The 12,182-nt window shown below is 41.2% G+C and overlaps 1 protein-coding gene across 10 annotated transcripts in view; it reads right to left on the reverse strand.

The window, feature by feature from the left end:
- Positions 1-12,182, reverse strand: part of LOC139465697 (dipeptidyl peptidase 4-like) — a 547,041-nt gene that overhangs the window by 202,369 nt on the left and 332,490 nt on the right. Inside the window, exon 1 of one of the 10 annotated variants that reach the window (XM_071247498.1) lies at positions 4,162-4,354. The exons of the other annotated variants lie outside the window; for them this stretch is intronic. Coding sequence (XP_071103599.1) covers positions 4,162-4,200 — 39 coding nt within the window. The 5' untranslated portion in view covers positions 4,201-4,354. Of the gene's footprint in view, positions 1-4,161; positions 4,355-12,182 lie in introns of those variants that run through there. 10 annotated transcript variants of the gene reach the window in all.

The following is a 12,182-nucleotide window of genomic DNA, read 5'->3' on the forward strand; positions in this document are numbered from 1 at the left end:
GATGACAGGATCCGCTAAGCATGGGTTCGAATGACCCCTGGTATTTCACACCATACCCGGTCTTTGGTTTCACAAATGATAAAATACCTATGACTTGTGCCATTTAGGATTTAGGCCTACATCAAACTGACACCCCGTACTATTAATACAGTTATAAAAGAACTCACTCACTCCATCATTTTGTCAACATCCGTTACATCTGTGGGGTTAGACAAAGCCTTTTTCACTCATTTTAGCCATTAGGCAAGTGTGACAAAGAAAAACAGCTAGCTGTCTGCATTTAAAAGACGTCTGATACTTTTCAAACCAATATTTCAAAGCTTTCATAAACTTTATAATTTGACATTTCAAGTAGGCAAACGGCCCCTTGTCACACATCTTGCTTTGGTTCATGAATTTAAGGCTATTAGGAGTGAGGTGAAGTGAAATGGGGTTTGATGTCGCGTTCAAAACAATTGAACGCGATATTGCGACGTGTGTGTGTGTGTGTGTGTGTGTGTGTGCTAGTCCAGGCTAATGCCGATTGAGCTGACTAGTCTTTGTTTAGCCCCTAGTGTGTGTCTCATCTCCATGTTCAAGGGAAAATGTGTAAAAAATAACGAAGATTTAGTTGGAATTAAGCATCTAAATTGTCTGTTAATAAAGATATGTGCAAAATTGGTTCACAAATTGATCATTGTGATAAATGTGGATCGTAAAAGTGTTAAAAGTTTCAACGCGGAGTGCTTAAAAAATAGGAGGAAAGAAACACAAACATATTGACTCTCGTCGTTGCAATAACAACTAACGACGTCGTCACAATTATGCAGAGGGGAAAACACAACCAAGTCCAACCAGGACCAACGTCAAACATGTATAAATGTATCTTGACAAAAGCTAAGCACCATGCCTTTTTACATGTATCTTCACCTTAAAATAACTTTTGGATGCATCTACTCATACCACTGGTCACGACAGTGGTTTCTCTGTACAGTGATCTAATTGACTGGACTTTTATAGTCAGTTAATTCCCTTGCCTCGGGAAGATGATAGAATTTAGGAGCCGGGCCAAATCTGAAAATATTGCAATACGAACCCTGAACATATATGTTTAGACCAACAACTAACCACACATGTACCAACTGTCATTATACTTTGTACCAAAATGGCTGAGTTATGGCCATGAAGAGGTTTTCCAATATGACAGCCGCAGCGGCCATATTGAAAATCAGATTCGAACCTCTTGAGGCGTCTTCATTGGTGGGAACATGTATGTGAAGTCTCAGACGACGGACAAACAGACCAAGACATAAACTCGCTTGACTTTAAGTGGAGAGCGCTGAAAGTGATTATTCTGTTTGGAAGTACTTAATGGGTGGTGCTTATTTTTTTACGCAGCTTAGAATTCATCTATATCACGACAAGGGACATAAGCTGGTATGACTTTTAGCCAAGTGCGCTAAAAGTGATTGTTCTGTTTGAAAGTACAGTAAACTACGGTTATAACGAACTCAAAGGGACCTCTAATTTTAGTTCGGTATAACCGTAGTTCGTTATAAGCATATATACAGCATAACAACAGCAAATAGTCGGGACAAAAAAGTAAGTTCGTTATATCCGTCAGTTCGTTATAAGCGTGATCGTTATAAACATAGTTTACTGTATATAATGGGTGGTGCTTATTTCTTTTAACGCAGCTTTGATTAAAGCCACATCACGACAAGGGACACCACGAATAGGACTCACAGATTGTACACTTGATGTGAAGAGCCAACGTTACTGGGGTACAACGCCCCCTTAAAAACAAACAAACAAACAAATGAATAACACAATAACCCGCCCTAAAAACTGATATGAATCAATGGACCAAGCACATAAAAATATCGGAGTGAGAGATAATAACGCATGGAGCGAGTCACGTTGTACAGTATGACAGACGTAAAATGTGTGACCAGTCACAGGAAACGGACTGAGTACAGCAGATATAACATACGGAGCCAGTTACTTGGAACGGAGTAGCAGATTTAGTATATGGGATCAGTTAAATGAAATAGTATAGCTGACATGAAGCATGGGACCAGGTACATGAAACATTTTGGCAGACATGAAACATGGCGCCAGTTGCATGAAACATTTTGGCAGATACGACACATGGGACCAGTTACATGAAAACGGCATGGCAGATATAAAACATGGAGCCAGTTGCATGAAACATTTTGGCAGATGTGAAACATGGGACCAGTTACATGAAACAGTACAGCAGCCATAAAACATGGCGCCAGTTGCATGAAACATTTTGGCAGATGTGAAACATGGGACCAGTTACACGAAACAGTACAGCAGCCATGAAACATGGAGCCAGTTGCATGAAACATTTTGGCAGATACGAAACATGGGACCAGTTACATGAAAACGGCATGGCAGATATAAAACATGGAGCCAGTTGCATGAAACATTTTGGCAGATACGAAACATGGGACCAGTTACATGAAACAGTACAGCAGCCACGAAACATGGACCCAGTTGCATGAAACATTTTGGCAGATACGAAACATGGGACCAGTTACATGAAACAGTACAGCAGCGATGAAACATGGAGCCAGTTGCATGAAACATTTTGGCAGATACGAAACATGGGACCAGTTACATGAAACAGTACAGCAGCCATGAAACATGTACCCAGTTGCATGAAACATTTTGGCAGATACGAAACATGGGACCAGTTACATGAAACAGTACAGCAGCCACGAAACATGGACCCAGTTGCATGAAACATTTTGGCAGACACGAAACATGGGACCAGTTACATGAAACAGTACAGCAGCGATGAAACATGTACCGAGTTGCATGAAACATTTTGGCAGATACGAAACATGGGACCAGTTACATGAAACAGTACAGCAGCCACGAAACATAGACCCAGTTGCATGAAACATTTTGGCAGACACGAAACATGGGACCAGTTACATGAAACAGCACAGCAGCCATGAAACATGTACCCAGTTGCATGAAACATTTTGGCAGATACGAAACATGGGACCAGTTACATGAAACAGTACAGCAGCGATGAAACATGGAGCCAGTTGCATGAAACATTTCGGCAGAAACGAAACATGGGACCAGTTACATGAAACAGTACAGCAGCCATGAAACATGTACCCAGTTGCATGAAACATTTTGGCAGATACGAAACATGGGACCAGTTACATGAAACAGTACAGCAGCCACGAAACATAGACCCAGTTGCATGAAACATTTTGGCAGACACGAAACATGGGACCAGTTACATGAAACAGTACAGCAGCCATGAAACATGGAGCCAGTTGCATGAAACATTTTGGCAAATACAGTACACGGGACCAGCTACATGAAACCTATATACATGAAATAGTAACCTGCACAAAGAAAGCAACCGAATTGGTATCAATGTATGAACGCAGTAGTTTCATACGTAATACTGATTTGTATGTCAAATGATTTAAAATGTGAAATAATATACAACAAAAGAATACGAAATACATCGCAACGCCATTCGCGTTTGATACTACATCCCACCGGTATACGCCCGCCTCATGCACTGAACTTATATTAACTAAAAACCCTGAACTATTACAAAAGTCAAACAGATCGATTGACACAAGTCGTTGGCTACGGAGACCAATGAAACGGCAGCTATAGCTCGGCAACATTTTTCATTTCCACAATGTCTTCATACTATTACGTGAATTATTAATAGACTTAAGTACTAAACGACTAGTAACTTCGTCACGATTCTAACATTTAGCGTGAATAAATATCGGCTTATTGGCAAATAAATATTGCTAATCTACGCATGCGTGAAACAGAGACAACCCTACTAAAGAGAAAACCATCAAGCCATTGGTCAAATGCTGAATTTCCCGGGCTTAAGAGTGAAAAGAGCCGCTGTGTGTTCATTTATTATATGTTACTAACGATTGTGATACACGTGCACAACGTGAGCGTGAATTCGGACTTCTCACCGTGTTGACTTTGTGATCTGTGAGCGCGTGATCATCGTGCGACCAAATTGCACGTGCACGTTACCTCAAACGATATCGACGTCCCGTTAATCTGCTGTCGTGGGTCCCGCTTTTTCGAAGGTTTGTCAGAGCGCGGGCCGGATGTATTGGAGAACATGACAGAAGCTATTTATGTACTTACTCCTTCGCCCACATCGCTTTCAGCATAGTCTTCCTCCATTGATGAAGATCATGCAACATATATCCAAAGTGTCACTACTAACAGATCAGGCTGTCCATCTGATAACTTTAGATTAAGACTTTCAAAAGTAGCAGCGCCCTGCAATTGCCACCAGCTGTGGTTCCCAAGTCTTTATTATTCACTGTATAGATTGATTAATCAATATCAGCAAACTTGTTCAAGTCTGTCAACCACAAAGACATTAAAACTGACAATAGACACGGATAGATAACTGTTTTATTATGAATGATGCTGGCAAACACTTTCCTCATGGGTATACGCCTTTGTCTTTGGCATAGAAGAGCTCTTCTGAAGGGGAGAGAACTCTGCTTCTTAGAGTTTGACAATGCCTTCTAATCGCTAATCCTTGTATCAATCCGTATTAACACATTTCCTTATTTGGTATGTTGTTGCCCCGGTCGTTGCCGTCATCAAAGACTTAAGTCACAATGCAAAGATTGATGGGTTGATTGCACACCGGAGTCCTAGTGTGTGGTTATTTATGATCTGAAAATGTTGCTTGAGAGAAGTCAGGACCCTGAAGGTGAGTGTCAAGGTCAACGGTTTCAGATTAGCTGACGAATCTCTCCCTGTGAAGAAGTGACACTGTATTTGTCACAAATACATATTGGAAGAACTAGTACTGTTTATGAGTGACGACCCGTGTCAACTGATGAATAAATCTATCACGCGTGTCCTGGGGATTGAGTGGTTTTGCAAGGAACGACACGATCATCTACATATTTTATCATCCTTTCTGTCCCGTGAGATCAGGTAACTATTTCACGTGGTTCCTCAGCTTGGTTGGAACATACCCAGGTTCTCTGTTCATATTAGCATCAGAGATGGAATCTCTCATCACCGATACGTCCACAAAAATGTGATGCCCTTTACTTGTCCAATGACAATTTAAGAATATTCAATACAATCATCAATCCGTCGCGTCAATAAGCAATGCTGTAATTCATGCATTTGTACATTCTAGTTTGCTTTCAATGGTATCTTTCTGGGCCCGTTGGGTTGGGGTCTTGCTGAGCACTTGATCAAAGGGAGACAACTCAGATGAACACTTGTACGTTATCGTGATCGATGTTTATTGACTTCCGCTGGTGGAGTGGTTCATGAAGAGTCAGTTCCGTTATTTACGCAGCACGAGTAGTGTTAATTACCAAAACGGGATTCGCACTATCGATGCTCCAAAGAATATCCACCCATCCCTGTCTCTGAGAACCGAGATATCAGTCAGTACATCTCATTCAGCACATCACTTTATTCTTAATTAGTCTCAAAAGAATGATTGCCCTGAACACTTATTCTGCAGCTCAAAAGCATACACTCCGGCTGGGGTGTTTGTTGTTCTTAAAAGGCAAGGTGATCTAGCGTTCAGAAGCTTAAATTAACCAAGAATCTATTGTCAGAATCGATTTGAGATACAAGGCATCATTACTCATAGGTGTTAGTAGTTTCTTGTGCATTTGAAAACCGTTTTTTCGTCTTTTTTAATATATTGGATTTCTAATCACGGTTTCGCATTTGAAATTAGGCCATTGATCACGTTGAGCCCAACAGAGTCCGACTAATGATGCCGTAGTATATGTTCCACACAAAGTAAGCTAACACACCCGCGATCAGTAAAGCAGGTTAGCTCTGGAAAATTCAGTTCCCATGAGTTATCGTCAGCCCAGCTTGTCAAGTGAGTCAACTTGGCTGGGAGGTAAATCAATGCGTGGCAACTCAAGCGCGTCTCGTCACCCTACAGTTTCCTGGTCGATAGTAGTCAAACACTTGTCGTCTTCGTGTTAGAAAGTCCACGAAGCAGATAAACGTCCTCAAAGAGAGCCCAATATGGAAGGTAGCAACATCGAAGATTGCATCACAACAGTTTGGGAAGTGTGAGTGCTCCAGATAATCGACCCCTCTTTGAAGTACAGGTTGTTATTTCTCAGGTGTTTCAGTCTAATCTGTGGGTGTCAGAAACTCCAGACTACTCAAGTCAATTTACCTTTTTCGCTATGTGGCAGCTGATAACACTTCACGTGAAAAATACAAGCTGTTCCTCGTTCAACGGTCCCAGCACATTAAATGGCACACTTTTAGAATCTTAATGAGGAGATGCATCCGCTAGTCGTGATAAACCAAACATCCGTGTTCAAATAACAACTCCCATTTTGCAATCACAAGAGGATTTAGGTGCAAAGAACTACACTTTCAAATAAGTGCACACACACAGAGAGAGAAACGGTTTCCACCAATTAACCCAAGATTGCATGCAACGACTCCATCACGCTATAAGCTTTCTTACGATAAGACGCTGAAGTGAAGCCTACATCGGAATACTCCAAAAAGCTTGTTGCCATTCATCTACCGCTTATCACAGGTTTTCATCCAAAAGCTCATATGAAGCATATCTTCTATATCGAATATATGCCACAGTGTTCCAAGTGTTCACAGATACAGAGGAAACCACACGCTTCTGATCCTGTTGATGAGCGCCAATAATGGAATATATCCAACGACATAGGGTTGTTCTAAGTCTTTGTGAACAACCTAAATATCTTGATACGTTGATGCAGCAACAGTCTTACAGCAAGAGGCCCACGAGCCCCGAATCTTAGTATGGAAATCCACAAAGAATCTTGACTGATAATCGCCTAATCTATGAGAGTATCCACTAATGCATGAGAATGCACATTATATATCCAGAAGATCCACTCTTGTTCCCAGTCACCGCACAACCAATGAGGCCTGTTATCACAAGTGGATCAGCTTTCTGAAGACAATGATCAAAATCGCTCTGTGTCCTATCATTCAGAACCTAGATCGCGCACATCCTTTTTTTAGATGGCATTTTTCTTTATCACAATCAATCAAAACAAAGGACTTGTTTGAGTTATTCGTTGTGGTTGCGTCCGGGATAATCACAACTTCAATCTGACTTGAATTATTCATGAAGAAGGCTATTATCTGATGAACTATCTTTTAGAACGGAGATGTACTTTAGGTAGCATAGAAACCCTCCCTCGACAACTTGGAACAGAATCATGACAACTTGAAACAGTTACAGTTGGCCTCGTAGACGGTCGATATCAAATATTATGTGGTTACACCGAGCCCTGTACCATTATTCATACTGTTTAAACACACCACTTTTCAAGCCACCACTCATTCGACCATTCCCCGAAATCCCTCATAGAACTTCTTTCTTTGCCGTCAGAATGTCTGTTCCATAAGAAAGCTTCGAGAAAGTAGGCCCCGCGATGCTCATGGTCGTTCTAGCTGCTGATTCACAGACATCCCACACCCATAAGTCCACAGTCTGGCAGACACACATTTGGCAACAAAGGCAAATTATTTTCCACTCCAATCAAGTTTATAGATTATCACGCTATGTTTCCTTTGAAGGCATACACTTGCCCAGATTGCTGGGATTGTTCAACTGCAAATAGTGCTGACGCAGGAAAACCTTGAACAATTCATATCGAATTCTCACATTAAATTTAGAGCATCGGACTTTGAAGGGGCCCTGCAACAGCTAACGCATACAACCCAACCCGCACCACAATGGATAGTTGGGGCAAGTATTACTTTCTGCCACCGAATTACATACGCTTAAAGGTTAACATTGGCCAGAGCAGGGACGCATTTTATGGTGTGGTGCTCCGAAGATATTTAGTGTGTCACACTATGCTCAAGGGAGGTAGAGACCTGATTGGGCAACTCCAATTGATATGACTATTCCACTTCCCCAGGTTACAGTGGTGCCCGGTCGAATGTATCCCATAGTAAACAGGCTTAGATCATTACTTCTTAATAAGCATGTGTAAATTAGCCTTTCCCCTTGGGGCATCAGGGGGCAGGCAGAGGAGAGTTACGGGGGCAGAGGTGAAGTGTAAACGTGTTTCAATGGTGATTGGCTGGGATACAAATATCATGAATGATTGATGTCCTGGTCTTATGCAAGTATAAATTCTTGCTTCCACAATTAAGAAAGACTCTTTACTATACTCTGTGGTTTTTGCTTTACTCGTTTCAAACTTCAGGGCCCGTTCCACAAAGTGACTTTAGCGTACGACAATCGTAAGCATAAGGGAGTGACGATTACCGCGCTAAGATTGCTTTGAAGATTGGGCTCCTGTTGTCTTAGGCGCCGCAATTCTTTGTGCAGAGTTGCGCCCCTTAGGTTTGTCAGCACCAAACCCGTGCTCGTTGGTTTCAACCCAGTGGTAAACGTCTAATACCTGCATTACTTCAGGTTCTCCTCTCACATTAAGCTTACACGCCGTGATATAACTGGAAAAATGCTTAAAGAGGCGTAACTCAAACTCACTCACACACTACACGCACACAATATCTAACTTCTTGTTGCGAATGGTTGCGGCGCCTAAATGGCTGAGCAACCTTCATACGCTCATTCTACAAACTATGTCAGCATAACTGTAGAAATATCGCAATTATTAAGCTTTGATATTGATTATAACGACACACTGACCCAGATAGTTGTATGACCGTGTTGCATTCCGTTATTGAAATAATATACAATTTTGATATTTCCCTTTATATTAATATCGTTCTATTTAATGAAATATGTGCTCCTAATTCATGTCCACGGGACATTATGACAAATTATATTCACGTCAACAGTTTCCATAAAGTTTAATATATGCTAAAACATCTGTGAATTTGTTAAATTGTTTTATAACAGATCGCATAACTTTCGGTGAATATGCGATACTGTATGTACCCTTGAGGGCAGCAGTAGAGTACACAGTGGACGTGTGTTCCACGCACTAATCTTATAAAAGGAGACTTTCAAAACAGCGGGACCCGTGAAGATAGAATAGGTCTTCAGCAACCCATGCTTGTCGTAAGAGAAGACTAACGGGATCGGGTGGTCAGGCTCGCTGACTTGGTTGATGCATGTCATCGAATCCCAATTGCGTTGATCGATTCTCATGATGTCAATCACTGGATTGCCTGATCCATAGTCGATTATTTTCAGACCGCCGTTATATACCTGGAATATTGCTGTCTGGGGCGTTAAACGACAAACAAACAAACAAAATCAAAACATCGGCTGTGATATTTATAAAGTCGCTAAAAAATCGTTGAAAAAGTAAACATTGGCGGCAGCCATTATTATCGCTTTCTGCAAATCTGCTGCATGGCTCATGATTTATACTACCGGACAAAAGAAGGTATATTCCCGTGTTTTATGGTGGCTAAAATAAAACAAACAAGACATGTTTTTTCGGCGGTGATGTATTTGTTACGGGTATCAAACTTCTGTTTTTACGTGAAGTCCCAGGGGTAAAATAGATCTTCAGCAACCCATGTTTGCCGTAAAAGGTGACTATGCTTGTCGTAAAAGGCGACTAACGGAAATCGGGTAGTCAGGCTCGCTCACTTGGTTGATGCATGTCATCGGTCCCAATTGCTTGGATCGATGCTCATGATGTCAGTCACTGGATTATCTGGTCCAGACTCGATTATTTACAGACCGCCGTCATAAAGCTTGAATATCGGCGTAAAACAGCAAACAAACAAACAAACGTCAAGTTACGTTTTAATAACGTTTGTAATGTTTTGGTTTCAAGTGTGCCCACTTTCTTTTGTCCGTCAGTTTATAAACTATTTTACATCCCGTTATATTCAACTGTTAATGTAGAGATTATGTACCCATTACGATTCGCCATTTGGCGTCAGCATCAATTGACCTTGCTCTTCTCCCCGCTTCCTCAATAATTGTAAGATTAAACAGTCACCGACTGCTGGGTTATCAGTGGTTATCTCTATGTGAATCTGATGCATGTCTTCAACCCGATGACGGCGCGGGAGGGGTCTGTTGATTAGGTCCCCATGATGATGTTAAAGTTTAATCTGTAATCTGAACACGACACGCAAGGAATAGGTGTGAATGTACTCTAATAGTGTCGTAATTAGATGGCTGATGTCTACCTTGTAGGTACATCCCACAGTCTGGGGTTTGTCCACAAAAATGAATATTGGGACCATATCGGGAATACGTGATGAATCCCTGCCAATAGGTTTAAATACTAGTTTCCAGTATGAAGTCATAGAGGTTGGTTGTTTTACGACGCACTCAGCAAAATTCCAGCTACATGACGGCGTCTGTAAATAATCAAGTCTGGACCAGACAATCCAGTGATTGATGTCATGATCATCGATCCATACAATTTGGATACGATGACATGCTTCAACCAAATCAGCGAGCCTGACCATCCGATCCCGTCAGTCGCCTGTTACGGCAAGCATGGGTTCCTGAAGACCTGTTCTACCCCGGATCTTCGCAGGTACACCCTGAGGATCTCAAAAATGTATTTGGAATTGAGCAACTTTTCGCGCACACTTCGGCCCACTAAAAATATATAATATATATACCTTTTTGACTGTTTTCTCCATTACTGTCCAGGGTCTAGTCTATCCACAGACATCATAATGTTAAATGTTTTCGGCATTGGTCTTGAAGCATAAGGGTTACTGTTAAAAATTGTGAAATGTAAATAGTTCGCCTACGGAAGTAAGAGAAAAAAACTTTGGTGTTGTCTAACCTATCAGTCAGCAGAATATCCGCTGTATCGGTCAGTGAATATAATCAAGTCTAGACAAACCAGTGTTTGATAGTATGAGCAATGTCCCATGACGTCGGGGTACAATGAAATCGACAATCCAAGTCCCCGAGTCTGACTCACCACACACACTGGGGACTAATACTATCCCGGTATCACCACAGGGAAAAAGTTAAAGTGAGTGAGTGCGTATGGTTTTACGCCACTTTTAGCAATATTCCAGTAATATCACTACGGGGGACACCAGAAATGGGCTTCACACATTGTACACATGTGGGGAATCGAACCCGGGACCTCGGCGTGACGAGCGAACGCTTTGGCCACTTGGCCCGGTAAAAGTTAAAATGGTAGACATCCCAGAAAACTGCTTAATTCAAACATCTTGTATAATTTCTCCAGGTATTCTACTTTTGTTGCATCCCCCACCTCCCATCCCCTCCCATTCACACCTCACTATTTCCCAGCCATTAAAGATACACACCACTTATCCACAAGGAGCCTGGCATTATGAAACGCTCGTATTTGCTCTTTCCAAGAGAAAAAAACCCATGAGAGAAACATCGATGCTTCTCCTGAGAATCGAGATTCTTTTGAAAACACTTCATCGAAATCCGTCCAGGAAACTTCGTTACTGCTTGTCAATCGTTGTCACGCGTGACATATTTGTTCGCGGAAATATTTTGGAAATACACAAATGAAAATGGTGAAATGACAACACCTTCTTCAGAGATTTCTCTTTGCTCAGTTGAACAAGTACTTGAAGCAAAACTCTTTGCGACGCCGCATTTTCCTCGAATGATAGTTGTAAAGTGTTTCAAAATTGGAAAGGGAGAATCATACTTTTTGCGCACTATTCAACCATTGTGTCAATATACGATTCCAAATGTCACACATGATGATACACAATCGATTTGTGTTGAAGTTCCACCGATAACATTCTGTAGAATCATACTTTTTGCTCACTATTCAACCATTGTGTCAATATACGATTCCAAATGTCACAAATGATGATACACAATCGATTTGTGTTGAAGTTCCACCGATAACATTCTGTCAATAAATGGCAAACACTGGCACGAAACCGCGGCCCAGACTGTCGCGTTTAAAAACAAGCAAAATATGCCCCTCCGTTAACGTTTTACTATTAACGCTGTAGTCAATGTAGTCTTGGTATAAGATAGTATTTTCATCTCATCACATGTCATTACTTATTATATATATTGACAGTAATCCTTGTGATCGATATAAACACTCTTTTATAGGCCTTAAATCTTCTTAGCAACGATAGTTAGAAGCACTATTCTACTACTACTACTACTACTACTACTACTACTACTACTACTACTATAGACCTTAAATCTTCTTAGCAACGATAGTTAGAAGCACTATTCTACT

Source organism: Haliotis cracherodii, unplaced genomic scaffold (genome assembly GCF_022045235.1).
Source record: "Haliotis cracherodii isolate W230 unplaced genomic scaffold, xgHalCrac1.p SCAF_18, whole genome shotgun sequence".
Taxonomy (NCBI): domain Eukaryota; kingdom Metazoa; phylum Mollusca; class Gastropoda; order Lepetellida; family Haliotidae; genus Haliotis; species Haliotis cracherodii.